This window comes from Diadema setosum, chromosome 14, assembly GCF_964275005.1.
Source record: "Diadema setosum chromosome 14, eeDiaSeto1, whole genome shotgun sequence".
NCBI lineage: Eukaryota > Metazoa > Echinodermata > Echinoidea > Diadematoida > Diadematidae > Diadema > Diadema setosum.
The window spans coordinates 24742165-24760896 of NC_092698.1; the positions used below are offsets into that span (position 1 = coordinate 24742165).

Below are 18732 nucleotides of genomic sequence, written 5' to 3' on the forward strand. Positions count from 1 at the left end.
CTATTAATTTGTGCCAAAACACACATCCCTGTCTAGCTCCCTCATTCACTGGTTTTCCTACACTAACTCCCATCTTCCTTCTCACATTTTTGGTCCAAGCCATGCAATGGCAGGGCTGCCAACCTCGAGTAAGAGTTTAAAGTAAGACACTGTGAGGGAATGAGCAACCAAACCCGAGGGATTGAAGTGACAGTAGTGGTGGGGGTTGGGGATGGTGTAGAAGGGGAGTGTCTCCCCCCCCCCCCTTTTCCACTGGAAGGATATATGATAATTTTACATTTTAAATGGTGCACTCTGGTGCATACTTAAGTAAAGATTTCAACTACATGTAATGCATCTAGAGAGAGAGAGAGTATGTGCCTGTATTAAAGAAAATCTTGAAAGTTTGGGCTTGGGCATATCAAATGTTTGGATTATCAGGGATTTGAGGAACACTTCTCTTTTTTTACTTTTTGTTATTGGGGTTCAGCGTGAGAATTCTTTCATCAGAGTGAGGCAGTTAAAATTTCGTGAACTGCGTGAGTCTCATTCTTTCATCAGAGTGAGGCAGTTAAAATTTCGTGAACTGCGTGAGTCTCATGCTAATTGCTTGAGAGTTGGCAGCCCTGCAATGATGTACCATCCCCTAATGTGTCATATGAAACATGTGATAGGAAGAATGAAAATCATTTGTGTTCTAATCCCAGCTCTTAGAGTAACAAGTATACTCCTGAAAGGTGATTGGCTTCTGACTGCTACCAAGTTATTGCCATGGTAGCTGCAATCGGTGAAACCTGCAATTCTTCAATATGAGCATCATGTAGGAGGGCTCTGGCACAACATAAAGTTCAATGTTGAAATTCTTCCAAAGCTCCCCTTAACATCCTCTTCCATCCTTGCTGAATGAGGGTACAAGTATTACCCCTTGCTCAAGGTGCCTCTACTTGTCCTAGGTCGGGTTCTCCAATTTGGCATGGCTCCTGTTAGCCTCCAAAGCTCTTTTAAAGATTGGAGGGCAAATCATCTCTGCACAACTCAGTTCCCTTTTTGCTCCAATTCGACCTTGCGGTCTCCTTCCATTGCCTCCTTCACTGCCGCATCCTCCTCCTCTACCAGTCCCTCCTCCTCCTCCTCCTCCTCTGGTATCACCATGGTCCGGATGACTGGTTCCCGATGATCCGCCCACTCTGGTATAATCTTGCCGTGCATCCTCCATCTCCCGTAGCGATGGGGCAGGTGCTTCTCAAACACCACATACTCCAGCACGTCCTTTGGGATGTCTTCGCTGCCGACCATGAGCCGACCGAATCGATCGTAGATTGCCAAGGTCTGTAAACATTGGCACACAATGTTGATAAAGTTGCATATCAATTTCTACATTTTGCTGTCTTCGTATGAAAATCAGTGCCTCCTACCAATGACAAAGCACTGTATTGGCACCTGTAGACTACAGTGGACTGTCACTTGCAGAACTTCTATTTTCAGAATTTTTACTTTATCTTCTACTCTATTTTCTTTCCTGGATTTTTCCATCTTTCTTCTATAATATCTGCATGTTGTGATTCAAGTTCTTGTTTGGGATCAACTTTAGAAAGGGCTGTAAGCCTACATTGGCTCTGTCATTCTCTGAGATATCATGCAAATTTGTTTTAATCATGTAGATTTTAAACGTGTATGTCTATTACATATAGTTTTGCTTTCTATAAGATTGTGGAAATAAATTCAAATTCATTATTCAAATTCAGACTATAAACAAAACCCTAGTACAGACGCTCCTCATACTGGTGGCATTTTTGACATTGCTGCTGCATTTGCAATTTATCAAACTTATCACCAATATGCCTCACAAAAAATATTGCTATCTGACAAAAGGTTGACTCTTCACTTGAATAAAATATATAAACATTTTCAAACTCCTTTGAAATATCAACAATTGAACTAATGACAACAGCATAATATAAGCATGAAGGACAGAGAGAGAAAAAGGAAAAAAAAAAGAAGAATCTTCTGAATTACAAAAGGACTTCTGATTTCAGGAATGATACGTACAGTGTATCACTTTGAAAGAGAAAAAGCAATTGAGTGGTCAACATGCACACACAAAAAAAGGCAGCATTAAGCATCCAGGTGAGAACCCAATATGGACACAAAGCTAAACAACAGGTGTCTTGCCTCTTGACCAAGAAAACAAGAAATATATCAACACTACTATGCTCACTTTGCAAAATCCTTCCTTCATTTAATTTCATCAAGAAAGGAGTCATGTAAAGTAAGAAGTGAAAATAAGGGAGGAGATTAAAAAAAGAGAGCTTTAGTTGTTATGGTATGTTTCAAGAAAGGTGTCACATGATAGTCATTCTATTCCCCCTTCCCCCTCCCTACCCCCCCCCCCCCCACCCCCCACAAAGAAGTTATAAAATACATAGTGGGAGGAGTTCTGTTGCTAACCTGTTTGGTATGCAGCCTGACGGTCACCTGACCGTAAATGTTGCCCTTGTTGATCATGTCCGTGCATCGGATGTGGACGACTCTCGGCTTCTCCACGGACTCCAGGAGCTGCCAGCGGATGGTCTTGTAGCGGAAGCCGGCTATCATTTCCTGGAGTTGCAAATGACAGATAGAATATGACAACATTCTCCAGCTCCTAGAATGGTTTCTCAGAATTGGAATGATAAATTTCAGAGGAAACTGGCTTCTGAACAGATTATTAACAAAGGCGTGATAACTTCAGGTCATTTTGGCATTTTATCACATTGCAGGAGATATGGAAACATGTAGCGTATTTGAAGAAGTTATGCCATCTCATAATTCCTGAAAGGTTATCTCGATCTTTCTTGTATGTCAAAGCTTACCTCTACTGGAATGACATCCCTGACGTGCAAACCACATTATCAACTGTGGCAGATTATATAACCGCAAAAAGCACTGCCTTCGAGTGACCTTGAATGAATCATTTTCATCATAGAATGAGATGAAGAGAAAGAGATCCGAGTGTCCCATGCAGTCTATCTGTAGGTAGTATTTAATCTTTGTTCATAAAAATAGGTTCTGAGACATATAGGAGATTTCCTTCTTAGGGTGATGTTTTTCATGATGCCAAACACATCAGGTTGAATTCATTTCACACACACACACACACACACATCACACACACACACAAAAAAAAAAAAAAAAAAACAAGTGGCACATACTCACTGGATAACATTTCTCTGTGACTAGTGAATGTAGTAGATGTCTGTCAAAACTGTAAAAGAAGAGGATGAAAATTGTCAGGCAACAGTATCATTACAATGGAAATGGCAGTTTTATTTTGTGAAGGGGATCAGCAAAGTTAAGACAATAAGTCATAAACAAGACTGTTCAAAATGGTGTGCAATTTCCACAGGTCGTAATGCTAAATATAAATGAGGAAACAAAATAGTATTGCACACATTTGCAGGTGATATTGGCTACATGCATATTACTTAGATTTTGTAGTCACTTATGCTGCAACTACATCAGCTTAAAAATGTACAATTTCGAGACAAAGATGGCACTCATCTATGACGTAAACAGTTACGGGAATATTCCCTTGGGATACTCATATGTCTAAATGCATTTGGAGTTCAAGTTGTTGTTGTTGTTCCTTCAGTTCAAATTTGATTTCTGAATTTCATAAATACCACGTTGTTCCAAGGCCATCATCCCAGTGATGCACACTGCGTATTGCTGACAGCCTCTTCCACTTATACCTCAAAACATGTTAGTGTTTAACATACATATCTCATTTTGTTTATGTGCCTGTATGTCTACTCATGTTATGAGTAAGTTTAAATATCACTGATTTGTCACATTATAATTGAATTGTTGCTGATCTATCACATATCCTTGTTTGTACAAGTGAATAAATAGAACAAACTGAAACAGAATAACTGAAACTGAAAAACGAGGAACATGCTATCGAACTTACAAATGTGCTTCAGATAGAATGTGGTGAAAATTGCAAGTGCCAGAAAGCAGAATAGACGCTAGCTTTTTCACCTAGCAGGAAAGTGTACATACATGTTTCAGACCAAATCAGTAAAAATGCAAATGACTTACTCTTGGAGTGCATTGTGTGCATCTACATATATCTGTTGTGCTTGATATGCAAAATCTGTCATGGTGAACTCCGGTTCAAACTGCCTAATCTTCCTCTGGTTGAACTGTGTAATGCCAACATTCTTCACTCTCTCAAGACGTTGCTTGGCACCCTGTGTACAGGACGATCAAAATGAATGCACAAGAAGAGCATTATATCAAAACATTACCTCTAAATGATATTTGACACATAGCATCATATGCAAGGAGTCCAAATTTGAAATCATTTACAACATGAGAATGTGTAGCAGGTACTATTGTACTAAACATAATTTTTACTGTCAGTATGAAAATGAAAGAAATACCATGACTATGCAGTTGGTTTCAAACACTACATTGGGCAAAAATTACCACTTTGTCTAATAATTCAAACTCTAGCAAGTTCATGAGATCTACTGTTTTGGGATGCCATAAAATATGAGTAGTATTGAGCTAATTTGATTTATTCACCCTTACATCGATACTTTGACCACTCTTAAGCAAAAAACAAATCAAAAAACAAAACAAAAACGATTGCACAGCCATAAGTTAACTGAATAAGAGCAAAACTGCAACTCAATAAATCCATTCTACTACTTTATGACAACACACACTGTAAATCAAGAGTAAAATTGCATCAGTAGAGAAGGAAATGAAACACCCATGTGTTCTTCAAACCCCATGTACTGGATTTTGACCAACATATTTAAGCAATGTCTGATACACCATGTGCATAAACCCTGTAACACAAAACATACCTCAGTTGAAAGGGATGAAGCTTTTCCGTCACCCTCAGGGGGAACATACGGCTCGAAGAAATCTCCTAAATACAGACACAGGATGAAAATAAATACGAGCGTTATCAAATTTTCAGACATGTCAATAGCTGTGTAAAAGTCAAAAAAAAAAAAAAAAAAAACCTCTTATCATAAAGAATGAGGGATACCCTTTGGTGAAATGTCCTTTGAATGTGTTTGTTTTTAATAATTTTTGAAAGCAACTTGTTTATAAACTACATGTGACCACGCATTACAAAACCAAAAAGAAGTGGCACATCTTGATTTCATGTGAAAACTTGAAATAAGTGGAAGAGGTTAACCTGGTAAATCTCTAGCATTTCATATTTTCTGAAAGACCAATTGCTCCACACAATACCCATTTGGGATTATAAACAAATGGGAAATTGATTTTTCTTTTTTTTTTTGGGGGGGGGGCAGTTTCTTGGAACACTTTTTCTTTCTTGTAGAATAGTGTGATTAGCTACATGTACGTGGCTTATGCTTCACTCTGATATTAACTTCATTACTGGAAGGATGGTGCTACTGCTTTGAATGTTGAAAGTAGTCATTAATAGAATGTGCTAACAGAATGTGCAAAATTTTAGCGTAATTTGATAATTCCTTCATTGTGAGTTGTGCATCCCGTTTTTTGTCTCATTCATTTCGCAGCACACACTTGGCGAGATCAAGCACTTAAATAGACCTTAAACTTCAAAGCCCGTTTTCTAAGTAGACACTTTTCCAGAGTTTATACTTTCTTTCCCTTATTTAAATAGGTTAGGAAAGTCTATTTCTCATGAGTAATACATCATTCTACTGCATAGAGTCTACTCTTACAGAATCTGCCCTGAACTAAAAGTCCCTATCTAGCAACTTTTTGGTGATTTTGTGATGCAGGGTCACATACGCATGTTTGCAAGACAGAAAATGAGCAGTTATGGCACATATTGTCTAAAGTGTCAAATCAGCAGTAAAAATGTGATGCAAAGCCATACCATAGATGAGTAAGATGAAAGTATCAAAATATTCCTGTGATGCCATACTGAGAAATTGAGAAAATGTTCATTTTATACTAGAGCAACAGAAATCTTTTGTCATCATGTTCTCACAATCTCAAAGGGAGAAAAAAAAAGAAGAAAACACCCACTTGATACTTAGACATAACTTAACAAAACCCTGCATATCTGGGCTTTCTGTGAGCTGAAATTAAGGAGCACAAAACATTGTTTTGACAGAGCAGGATAGAGGGTTGGTGAAGATCCACTTTACACCACTATAGGTGATATACTGGCATTCAGCCTTCACTTCATAATTTGCCCAGTACCCATCCAAACTTCACTAAATGATCGTATTACACTACTCATAATGGGAATTTATTTACAGCGACTTTGCTCTTGGGGTCAAGAGACTAAAAGCTTTCATTTCAACAGATCTTCAAGTTTCACCTGTGCAGGTGATGGTTATGGGTCTCTCCTGGTACTGCTGGCCCGGTCTGATGCCTGCCTTCCGGAGCGTGTCAAGGATGTACTTCCGTCGGTCATTCTTGTATTCTTCTGCCTTGCGGAGCCGCTCCTGGTCCTTGAGGGTGAGGCGGCCCTTCTTGCTAGCCTTATGAATTTTCTGGGTGGTCCTGGTTCTCACAGGCTGGTGGCTCGTGACTGCCTGTGCAGTGGCTGCTACCTGCTTTGTTGTGAGGAGGAGCCGACAGTAGCTTACCTTTGGGACAAGAAAAAGCCAAGGTTAGAAGTCTTGAAGAAAAAAAAAATCGTACACTGTACATCTTCCCTCCCCCTCCCCTTTTCATGAAATGAGGTGGGGTTAAAGATTTTTCATGATTGACAAAAGAAATGCTGTGACCCTATAGCTAGTGCCGTGTAACAAAGTCAGTCCAACCTACTACTGAGATCAAATAGATTATAGCCTAACCAGACGCTGTGCGAAGCGACACTTGCACTTGTGAGTTGTGTACAGTGAAAGGGCTGTGTATATAATTAGCTAGAGATATTAGTAGAATTATAGAAACCCATGTTTATTATTGCTTTCAATAGACATAAGTTTTACCCGGTAATATAGATTTATAGAACTCAGGAACTGTCTATCTATCTATATTGCACTTACAATAATCTAACTGTTGTTACAGCCACAGGGTTCCCCAAAATTCCACACAGGGTCACAGGACTTCTTCTCTTCAACTAACGTTAGACCTAGGGCCTACCTACTATTTACTAAACTGAACCTTACCATTATTATTGCCATTGACATTACGATTAGAACCTCTCGCAAAGAATGTTTATAATTCTTTTAAACCACTCCATGATCATGATTACTGCCTGTAATGTAAAAAGGGGCTTGGTAATTTTTAAGGGCGCAGAATTATGTGATACCTCTTTGGTAAGGGTATTTTTTATGCAATAACATTGGCGCCAAGTTAGACAAGGCGATGATGCAGATCGGAGTACATGAATACATGTAGGCCTAGGCTACCAACGTCCTTTAGAAACTACACTACAGCAGATATGAAGAATGGTATAATGCACAGCCCCACGTATAGAAGATTGTGTTATCATGCAAAAGGGAACGTTCAGGGACGTTTGAAATAATCTGCCTCCACAGAAGTCCACGCTGCTTTCACACTACAAATGTACAAGATGGTATGCGCACTACTCACCGGAGAATTATAGCAGCGGTTTGCTGTCCTGAAAATAACATTTGCCATGATTTTTTTTTAAGCAATTCGAGTTGTGAACTCCCCCCACGCAGTCAACTCACAGCTTGAAGCTTCGCTGATTGACAACACGTGCGTGTGGATAGCACTAACTAACGTTACGTGAGCTGTGAGGAGTCCTCCCAGCTCCAGCCAGGAACATCCCACCAGCGGTTGCTAGAATTCCCAGTAAGCTAGTCCCACAGGCAAGGTGAAAATGACAGAAACTGAAAATGATTCGGTTTCAACATCTGGTAATTCCGGTTTATCAAGAAAAGAAAGGAGAATGCAGTAAGTTGCCTGCTGTTGCGCCTACGAATAGTTTTGTCATTGTGGCGGTATTCCAGTTTCTATAGAATTGTACAGGTTTAATAGTCCCGCATGCGCATGTTCATGTTTGTGTTTTTTTCCAGGATTTAAAACCACCATCTCACTGCTTTGAGACAGGGGCGGTAAATCTTTTGATCTTTCCTATCACTCCAGGAGTATCAGTCCAGTTGGGGTGAATATCTTGGTCGTTTTCCTTTCCAGTACTGCAGTAGAATAATTATTGTTAAATAGTGTAACTTGCTATTTAACCCTTTATTTAGCCTAATTAGGCTTTGTATAAACTTTTGTGTGCCATATTGCTTATCGGTCCATCATGTCCATAGGTTTCTGTGTGAAATCTGTGCACATTTGACTCAGTGTCACAGAATGGGATGAAAATTCTATATTATAAACTCTTGTTTAGTGTTAGTCTTGAAGTCAAAGTGAAGTAGATCTATATTCTGCTGGTGTGGAAAGGCCTACATCATCACATCATAACCGATAACATGTAACGTTATACATCATAATTTACAAGTATGTTGTATTACCGGACAGCATGGTAATTCCGGACACGCACATTTCTGCGTACTGATGACATTCAATACGCGCAGGGCTTCGTAGACTAGCCTCACAGAGCGTTGTATGGACCAAAATTGCAAAAAATGCGACACAAAAATGTGAACAATGCTAGTTCAGAAGCAGACATTGATTTTTCACATGATTTCATCGCGTGAACTGTTTGAAATGTTCATGTCAGACATTTTACTGTAAAATATGAAATTAGAGCGTCATTTGCCGATTCACTCTTTGTCGTCCGCTTGGTAGGAATGTGTACGGTGAATCGTGGGTATGAATTGTGATTCTGGTGCAAGGACAAGATGCTATTACAATGCGATTTTGCACCGCGCAAAAAGACAACTTTTATTTAGAGGGATATGTTTGAAGCATATTTTCTAAAAACTGGAGCAATCAATTGACAAAAGTTGGCTGAATTCATAATTTCCAGGAGTCTGTGAATAAGTGGTGTTATTTTAAGCCGAAATTTCATCCTCTTGAGTACGGAATTCAAAGCCACAAAAAAAAAAAAAAAAAAACGTCCGGTGATAGGATCTACTATCCTACAAAGTGAGCTGGAGCTGTACATGTAGAATAAGGGGTAGGCCTAGTGCTATAATTAGTACCTGGTAGCTGGTCCTGGTTGTGGGCATTAAAGTTAATATACAGAACTTATTTGCCCCTCTGCTACTCCATCATCTGGATGGTGGTGACTATATAACTAATATTTGTTTTCTGTGCTGTGCGGTTTAAATCTCATATATATGTTAATACTTAATAGGACTCATAATAGTGAGAACATGGGCGTAAAAATTGCTGCTCAGGGTTATATTTGTCCTTTTTTTGTCTTCCATGATTTCTCCAAGTTAGATTTGAAAGAGTTGACTGATGTGCTCTGTCCTCAGTGTCGGATAGGTAATTTGCTGCTATGTTTAATAGTGGAATTTGGTCAGTTTTGAATATTCCAGTACTCGACGTGTAGAGTGTAGGGGAATCACACTTGTGGATACTTGGATACTTGGTTGATTAGCCCTCTATTCCTGTGGGAAGGGCTCTCAGTCTATTCTTGAAGGATGCCACAGTGGGTGCAGACACAACATGCTCTTGAGTAGAAGTGGCCAGCAAGTTGGGTTTTGTAGCGTCTATGATAAAGCTTGTAGAGTGACCTCTTAGTGTTTGGGTGGGGTAGAGGAGAAAATATCTGATTTGGTTTTATAATGGCCATTTAAAAACTTGTATAGGTATCTATAAGATCAGTCTTGATTCTTCTCCCCTGAAGAGATTCCAGTCTGATTTTGTTGCTACATAAATGTGTGTAAGCATCTTGTCTGCACCTTCTCTAATGCTTCAATGTCTTTCTTTGTAAAAGGACTCCAAACTGTGAATGAGTATATTCCAATGCTGGTCTCACTGTGGTGGAGTAGCTCTATTTTTCTTAATATTATTTGTAAGGATTGTTAATGTAAATTTATTCGTGAACTGAGGAAGTGGCCATTTTATATGAGATTGTTGATACCCTAGCTTCTGCAAAAGTACTATGTACATGTAGCATTCAAATATTTAGTTCTGATGAGTATCACGAGGAAGAGACCAAATACTCAGCAATAGGCATATTATGTACTCTGTGCTACAAAGTTGATGGAAGTAGCCTTGTATCTAATTTGCTATTTTGCCCTATTTATCTTCATCACCATGTTCTCCTTGAACTCTACCTTTGTTGCACCAAGTACCAACATTGTTTTATGATTGTATCATAATATCATTATGCTACAAATCACAGAATTCATTCTACAATCTTTTTAGACATGTAGAGCTCGATATTGCTCAAATGTTCCTCTATCACTTTTTTGTGATGTCGGGTTTTAACTTTTTTTTTATCAGGAAGGCAAAGTGAAATACATTCACAAAACTTCATCAGACTTGTGTCTTTCCACTTTCAACTTATCATTTTGTGTTATTTTATTTCATTTGTTTTTCAGATGGTGGAGTAAACACCAGCCTCAAAATGATCAAGCTCCAAAAGGTACTTTGAGATCATACAGCGTATATGACTTGTCCTTGTGATTTTAAGGAGAATGAAGCCCAAATATGTGGATTGAGAGAATGCAGCAATATTAGTACAGTTCCTGTTTCTGTTTTGGTTCCGTTGGTATACTCAGAATTAACTGTACTCCACCAATGTTAGTAGAACACTATCAGTGAAGTTTTAGGAAAATCAGAATATCCATTAAAAAGCTATGAATTTTCAGAGTTTTAAGCTGCCATTTAAATGGATGAAAAGACTACTAGTACAACCATTTGTGATGTAATCACATGACAAGACAGAGAAAAAAATAAAGAGACTTCAACATATTTTAGTGTTTTGTTGTTGTTTTTTTTTCCAGCATAAAAGGAAGAGCAGTTGAACTACTGTATCTCCTTGAGAAAGCATAGAGAGTCAGTATCACCCTTGACAAATGATGCATCACGCGTCACCCCGGGGTACTGTAGTACCCCAGGTTACTGCGTTGTGTAGCGCCACCTCATGTCCACTCGAGGACAGCAAGAGAAAAATGCATGCACCATGTGTGAGTGTACATGGTCATTCCCATGCCACTGCATGATACCACTAGCATGTGCTTCAGTGCAGTGCAGTGCAGTGGCTAGCACACCCTAGCTCCAGCACCAAAATAATTTCCTCTTTTTGGCACCCAGGGTACAACCTTCTAAAAAAAATAAATAATTCAACAAAATGGCTGATTTTTATTTGGTACCCCGGGATACCATTTATGTCATCAAATGTTAGTAACAAGTCGAGGGAATGTACTTTTCAATAAGAAATGAAATTTTGTGGCATTCTCTTTTTATTTTCTCTGTGTCGTTTTCGTGCTGTGACATCACAGGCTGTAGTATTCTACTCATCCAGCGATGGCGACACTGAAACTTTAAAAAGTAAAAATCTTTCAATGGATTACATGTAATTGTCTTAATATCCTCAAACTTTCTGACGTGTTCTACTAACATTGCAGCATTCACTGAAGCCATATACTCTGAGGTTCACCCGTCTGTGCAATGTCATTTATATATACTGTATTTACTCAAAACAAGGAATCAAAAAGGGATATCGCTCAATGTCAGGATGGCTACATAGATTTATGAATGAAAGGAGTCATGTGATTAGAATTATAAGAACATTCTGCAGGACAGTATCATTTATGCAGACCTACATCTTCTAATGCTGGACATATGCTAAAATGTGCCATGTAACTGTTCAGATCTGAACTTATGATACTTATTGCAAGGGATTGATTTTTTTTTTCAGTTTATGCTACAAGATTACAGTTTTCGTAACTGAGGCTTATTTCAATATGGCAATCTTAAATAGCAAGACCATACACTGCATTGCTTTTACATAAAACAGCTTTACTGACTCCATTAGGAATATTGTCTAGAACCTGCAATTGCCTTACAAATACAGACATTATCAATGCAGTGGGGGAAAGTAAGTATATGTTTTATGACTTAATTTCAGGCCAAAGAAAGGCCATATAAAGTGATGTTTCTTTAATTTGTTACATGTCATTTTTTTTTTCATTTGTGTGTAAGGTGGTGTCTTGTCCATGTGTGTATGAGAAGAGGTTCCATGACATTTGCTCCTGCGACAGTTGCTCCCATGAAATATCTGCATGCTAAACCACAAAACCCACCCACAAACATAATCCTATTAGCTAACCCTAATTGTAATCCCCACATCATAAACTTAAAACCCTATCACAACCCTAACCCTAAGTCCTTGGAGAAAATAGACTGCGGCCTGAGCAATTGTTGCAGGAGTAAATGTCTGTCACCATGAGAAGAGCACTGTATATGAAGTGGGCTGTTTGTATTTCATAATTGTGCAGGCTCAGTAATTTGTCATTATCATAAATAATGAAGATAGATCATATCAAATCGAAATTGCTATTAGAATCCAGCTTTAAGGAGGCCCTCAAGAGTCAGGAAAGCACAGATGCTTTGGCGCCCTCTCAGTCAGGAGATGTCAAGGCGAGGAAGCAATCCGACAAGAAGTTCTACGTGTTGTTTGTTGGGCAGATTCCATACACCGCCACCACGGAAGACATCACAAAGCATTTCTCAAAAGCAGGTGAGGTTTTTGGCACTTGACACAGCCCAGTAACTCTGTGTGTGTGTGTGTGTGTGTGTGTGTGTGTGTGTGTGTGTGTATGGATCAGGGCTGCCAACTCTCACGCATTGAGTGTGAGACTCACGCATTTTGGTCCTTTCTCACTCTAAAACTTTATTTCATTTGCATGCATTTCTATTGATCTCACTCATTTTGACTCCTAAATTATAGCATTGACCTATGGGAGTCTCACTCTCAACTAGTTTCCAGTGCTGACAGCCCTGGTGTGTGTGCATGTGAAGGTATAACCAGTTGAGGACGAGCTGATTTTACTATGAGACGTTTCCCAGAGACGCCTGCCCGAGTATACTTGGGGACAACTGTAGTCTTGAAATGGTTAACTATCAAGCTCGCCTTGTAGTATTATCTTGAGGAGCATAATTTTTCATTTCAGGTGAGATTTATGGCACTTGACACAGCCCAACAGCTTTGTGTGTGTGTGCATGTGAAGGTATTAACCAGTTGAGGACGAGCTGATTTTACTATGAGACGTTTCCCAGAGATGCCTGCCCGAGTATACTTGGGGACAACTGTAGTCTTGAAAGGGTTAACTATCAAGCTTGCCTTGTAGAATTATCATGAGAAGCATAATTTTTCATTTCAGGTGAGATTTATGGCACTTGACACAGCCCAACAGCTTTGTGTGTGTGTGCATGTGAAGGTATTAACCAGTTGAGGACGAGCTGATTTTACTATGAGACGTTTCCCAGAGATGCCTGCCCGAGTGTACTTGGGGACAACTGTAGTCTTGAAATAGTAAACTGTCAAGCTTGCCTTGTAGAATTATCTTGAGGAGCATAATTTTTCATTTATCTTCACAGTGCTTTGTTTGCCGGTTTGAATGCACACGAGAGTGCTCTCTTTCCCAATTGGTACATATGTCTGGAAACTGAATAAGATTACTTCGTCGGCCGAGAACCAGAAGGGTGTTCTTGCAGTTTGGGGGGAATGGAGTTACTGGTATCACATTGTCAAGCTTGATCTCCTCTACATTATGGTGGCAATTTTGAGTTACTGTATTTTCATTTTCAGTAAAATGTAAAAAAATCCAAACCACAAAGGTGCTATTTTACCCGATATTTGGAACAATGCTTATAAACCTACCCACTGTTGATTAAATAAACTTTTTATTTCATGAAAATTGATTGTCTTGTTTTTATTTATGCTCAAATCGTAAAATGCAATAGTGCCCTTCTGGTTCTAAGCCGCCGATTTAATCTCCCCAATCCTTGTGTCATCGTGGCCTTTCTGTTAACCCTTTGGCCCGAATTCACAAAGATGGTACAAACAAAACCATGGTCAAAACCATGGACAAAAACCATGGAGCGCCAAGTGTCAAACAGAATATTTCGTTACGAAATTGGTCATTTCGTCGACAAAATGACTGTTTCGTTAAGGAAATTATCATTTCGTGGACGAAATGTTCATTTAGTTACAAAATGTTGTCATTTCGTAACAAAATAATCATTTCATTGACGAAATGACTGATTTCGTAGCGAAATATCGCATGCGACACTTGGCATTCCATGGTTTTTGTCCATGGTTTAACCATGGTTTGATTTGTACCACCTTCGTGAATTCGGGCCAAAGGGTCCGTAGGTTTATGTGTGAAATTTGTGCATATTTGACTCATTTGCACAGAAAGATTGAAGGACTGCTGCACATTGCTACATCTAGATAGGCTTGCTATCCTGCAACTAGGGTCAAGTTTGAAAGGATTATTGAATGCTGATAAAAAGCCTGACAAGTTTATTCAAGTGCCCGGGCACATAAAGGGTTGATCTGTCTTGAATTACATCATTGAGAATGTGTTTACAGTTGAACCTCTCTTATCCGGTCTCCCTTTATCCGGATCTCTCTATTATATGGACGCAATCTCGCCGTGATTTTTTTTTTTTTAATAATTACGGGAGGAAAGGGGGATTCCCAACTCCTTGAGAACTCCTACACAAACACACATGAATTACATATTACTTCCAACATTAACATACACCTCTATTTTGGGGTCTGTTACTGAGTGTAACAATGAAAAGGTTGCAGTATACACATTACTACATGTGGTACTACAATGGGCTACATCAGTACATGTGTATGTACATGTATATGTACATGTATAAAGCATTGAGTCTCCCGTATACCAACCGGCCAAATCCCTTATCCGGATGAGCCCCGGTCCCGACTTGTCCGGATACGAGAGGTTCAACTGTATTATGATTTAAACAAGAAAAAGTTAGAATTATGTTTTCTGGCATGTTATAATTTCCTTAACATCCACTTGGTACCAGTAATTACTCCCAAGATATGAAATTGAGTGAATTTTCATATCAGCATTGTTTGCATTTGATATGAACATACGTATGAGCACTCACGAGACAGGAGTGACATTTATGCCTTGTCCAAAAGTGCAGGAATCCATGGCTGATTGATTGTGGTTATACAGCTCCCTTACTTTCAGGACTGATTTTCTTGAGTCAAGAGGGACATTGTCGGTAAAACATCTTATTCACGCATGTTCGCATTCACATTAAATTGCATTAATTCCATTATCCACCATTATCGATAGTGCTGTTACATTTTATTAAATCTATAGTTTTCTGTTCCAGCTGTCAACACCTAAAACACACATTTATGTTTTTGTGTTTATGTTGTTTTTTCCCTGTAAATTTGTACATTGCAGATAAACATGTTTTGCCAGAACAGGCTGTGAATGAAGCACCTGCATAGCCTCAGATATTTGCTCTTTCTGACATGCATAGTGAGAACTAATCCATTATTATGTGTATGAACATGTAGGAGCAAGAAATGTCTCTTACTGTTCCACTTATCATTCTTTTATGAGGTGTGTTTTCTGTGAATTTTCTATATGACTCACTATCACCAAGAAAGGGCAGAGATATTATAAAAACTAAACTATTATTCATCAGGTGGTTTCTGTCACTGAAATATGAATGCATACTTACTGATTTCAGTGTAAAGGATAGAGTTAGTCCAGGGAGGTGACCACGCCCCTGGTTATTAGGCTTGATGTAATTACCAAATGAGTACAGTAGTGTTTTAGCTTTGACACATCTAGAATTTTAAATACAATACATGTACAGTGGAACCGGGGAGGTGGAGAAAAGACCTCAAGAAGAGGTTAGATTATAATGTATAAGCTGTTATTTTTGCAAGGGTTTAATTTTTGTTAATTTTGCAAATCATAGTTGGATTATGAATTCAACAACACATGAAAATGTTGCCATGCCTTTACATAAGCGTTGGCGTCAATTTGCGAAAAACATCTCGCGAAAATGTCTATGACCTCTTTATTCACGAAAATAACAGCATATACTGTAACAGAACTCTCTTCTAATAAGGTCATTTCGCAGGTCCTAAACTGCAAACAGTTGTCATGGTTTTTTGGTTGTCGCTAAAATGCGGTTCCCTTGTATTGCTTTTCTCTGTGATTGCAACATAGGTGACTTGAAGTCGGTGAGGCTTGCCACACACAAGGATACAGGCAAGTCCAGGGGATTCGCATACGTTGAATTCAAGAACAACAAGGCGTACATGGTGAGCTCCGTGTTTCATGTGTTGGCTCAAAATGCAAATTATGTGTTTGTTGAAAAGTGTGTCACAGGCACAAACTTGTGCATGAATGAAATGCCATGCTGATCATACTTCAATATGTGTTGGTCCACCACAATGTTTTATTTCTTTTTAATGTCAATGAATGTACATTATCGAAATGAAGAAGTGCTAAAAATGCTGTATTGCAATTAAAAAGGTTTCAATATGCTCTTTATAGGAGATGCTAATGAAAATAAATTGAATCACATAATTTAAAGTGAATATTTGGTGTTGTAAAATAGTGACTTTTGTCTCAGATGGCTGGATTCCTATCAGATGTGCGTTCTTCAGAAACTGTGCCCACTTAGATTTATGTACAATTGAAAATACTGCACTCTGTAAAATCAGCAGGATGTAAGTTGTGTCTACAATGGACCAAATAGAGTAATACGTTACAGTAGTATATTGGTGGAAATATATTTCAAATTTTAGTGAGTGGTTTCTTACTCCTTTAAAAAGGAAACATAAAACAGGTGCTTTTATTGAGTGTAATGTCAGGCAGGTTTCAAGTTGCCCAAAGTCTTATTAAACATGAAGCTGCTACCATGTTGATGTGTTTTTGTCGGCATACAGCATACAATGTTCATGTAAAATGATACTAACGATGCATGTGACTTATAATCCACCAAATTCACTCTGCAGAATGCTCAAGGCACAGTAAACAAAGAGATTAAAGTACATACAAAGTTGACAAAGTCAATATGCATATATTGCATTACTTGCAGTCATCACATGTGGGGAAAACAATTTTTTTTTTTTTTTTATTGCCAAGCAGTCATTTGTATGTATTGATCAAGTACAATGAAAAACACACGCACACACACTCACACAGCAACAAAAAACAAAACAAAACAACTACAGTAACAGAGCATGAATCTAGCTGATATCCACAATAGTGTGGTAGTTATTTCCTTTATAAGTATGTGCATCATTGCCCTTTAAAATGCATTGTTGTGGGTATGTTTATGTATACATGTATGTATGTATGTATATACATAATACATTGTATATATATTATATACATTGTATATAAATGTATAACATAATTTTTTGTTTACCTTTGTGAGTCACGATAGCGGAGCATAATTCCACTGACATGTGTATGAATAATTTTTACTCTCATTAGTTTTTGTTTTGTTTTTATTTTTGTTCTAGATAATATGTACATGTATTATATATGAAGTATCTATGTAAATTACAATTTTTACATGGTAAGACATTTTCACGTCCAGCATTCTACCGTTAGCATCAGTTCATTGTGTGAAGATTTCCAAAATGCATTTACACGCTTGTGCATTTAAGTCCACAATGTTTGTGATGCTGTATTGATTTTGGACACTGTTACTGTATTTCCGTGGCAGAATGGTCTCAAAATGCACCTGAGCAAGATCCAGGGTAGACCCATCAACGTGGAGATCACATCTCCAGGCCGCGGGAGTAGCACTTATCGCAAGGAGATACTCAAGGCCAAGAACAAGGAAATGGCGCGATTTCGAGGAATCAAGGAGGACGCCTCTGGGGTCACCGGTGGCGCTCTGTGCATCCCGTCCGCGAGTCAGACCCGAGGAAAGAGGCAGAAATTCTCCAAGGGCACAAAAAGATGATATCAGTGGGTTCTTTAAGATGAGGAATGTTTCCAGGAAAAAACTAAGCAAAGCAAATGTGATAAGCAAACTCTCGAGGCAAATCTTGAGAAATTTCTGCTGAGGAAGACGTATGGGACAGAGCTGTGAAAGATATGTAACGGAATGAGAAATGCTGTGTGTGGGTACATTTAGTATGTACACTTGTGTCTCTATACTTAGAGCTGCAAAGAGATCAGCTTACAACCATCCATTTGGTGTGAAAGATCAATGTTCATTATTGTGCAGCAGCTACATCATGTCATCAACTCTGACACCATCTAAAGTTGCTCCCTTGCTGTAGACAAATAGAGCAGGCTGCAAAAATATCATTTTTTTTATCACTTTGTATTGTCAATATGTGAACCGCTACAACAAAAGGATCCTAAAGTCACTGACGGGTGAGCCGAGAAAATCGAGTTTGAAGTCAGATCACCAAAATCTGTCAAAACGTTCGAATTTCTGTTTTTAACATAATTTTGTAGTCTAATGTATCTTCTATCATTTGCCGAAATTTAGAAGCTAAATGATCAAAGGAAAGGCCTGAAAATAGCATTTTTCTGGGCCATACTTTGCTCGCCCGTCAGCGACTTTAGGATCCTTTTGTTGTAGCGGGTCACATATATACAAGTAAGCAAGCTGCAGAAAGATCACCAACTCTGTGTGTCAAGGGCAAAGGACAGCACGTAACCTGTACTTGTCCTCGGGAACGGCAGTTTTCTTTCTGTATTGAATTTTTTTTTTTTTTTTTTTTTTTTTTTTTTTTTTATAACCGAACAAATGAACAATAAAAGTACATAAGAGTGGATAATGTTGTGGCCTGAGATTTTACTTTGTTGTAACTGGAATTTTGTCATAACCGTGTTCGTTATAACGGGAGTGCACCGTATATTACTTCAATGAAGTTTTATCTGT

General features: G+C 38.5%; 2 protein-coding genes across 2 annotated transcripts; one reads left to right on the plus strand and one right to left on the minus strand.

Moving 5' to 3' along the window:
- Positions 1-256: 256 nt before the first annotated feature.
- On the minus strand, positions 257-7638 carry LOC140237777 (large ribosomal subunit protein mL45-like). Its single transcript, XM_072317713.1, has 7 exons — positions 7525-7638; positions 6302-6572; positions 4836-4900; positions 4060-4211; positions 3175-3223; positions 2428-2577; positions 257-1308 (listed from the first exon to the last, which is right to left on the minus strand). Exons 1-7 carry the CDS (start codon positions 7570-7572, stop codon positions 1015-1017), a joined length of 1029 nt encoding a protein of 342 aa, XP_072173814.1. The 5' UTR covers positions 7573-7638; the 3' UTR covers positions 257-1014.
- A 74-nt stretch (positions 7639-7712) lies between these two features.
- On the plus strand, positions 7713-18560 carry LOC140237725 (uncharacterized). Its single transcript, XM_072317653.1, has 5 exons — positions 7713-7851; positions 10404-10447; positions 12371-12547; positions 16044-16138; positions 17557-18560. Exons 1-5 carry the CDS (start codon positions 7778-7780, stop codon positions 17797-17799), a joined length of 633 nt encoding a protein of 210 aa, XP_072173754.1. The 5' UTR covers positions 7713-7777; the 3' UTR covers positions 17800-18560.
- The last annotated feature ends 172 nt before the right edge of the window (positions 18561-18732 follow it).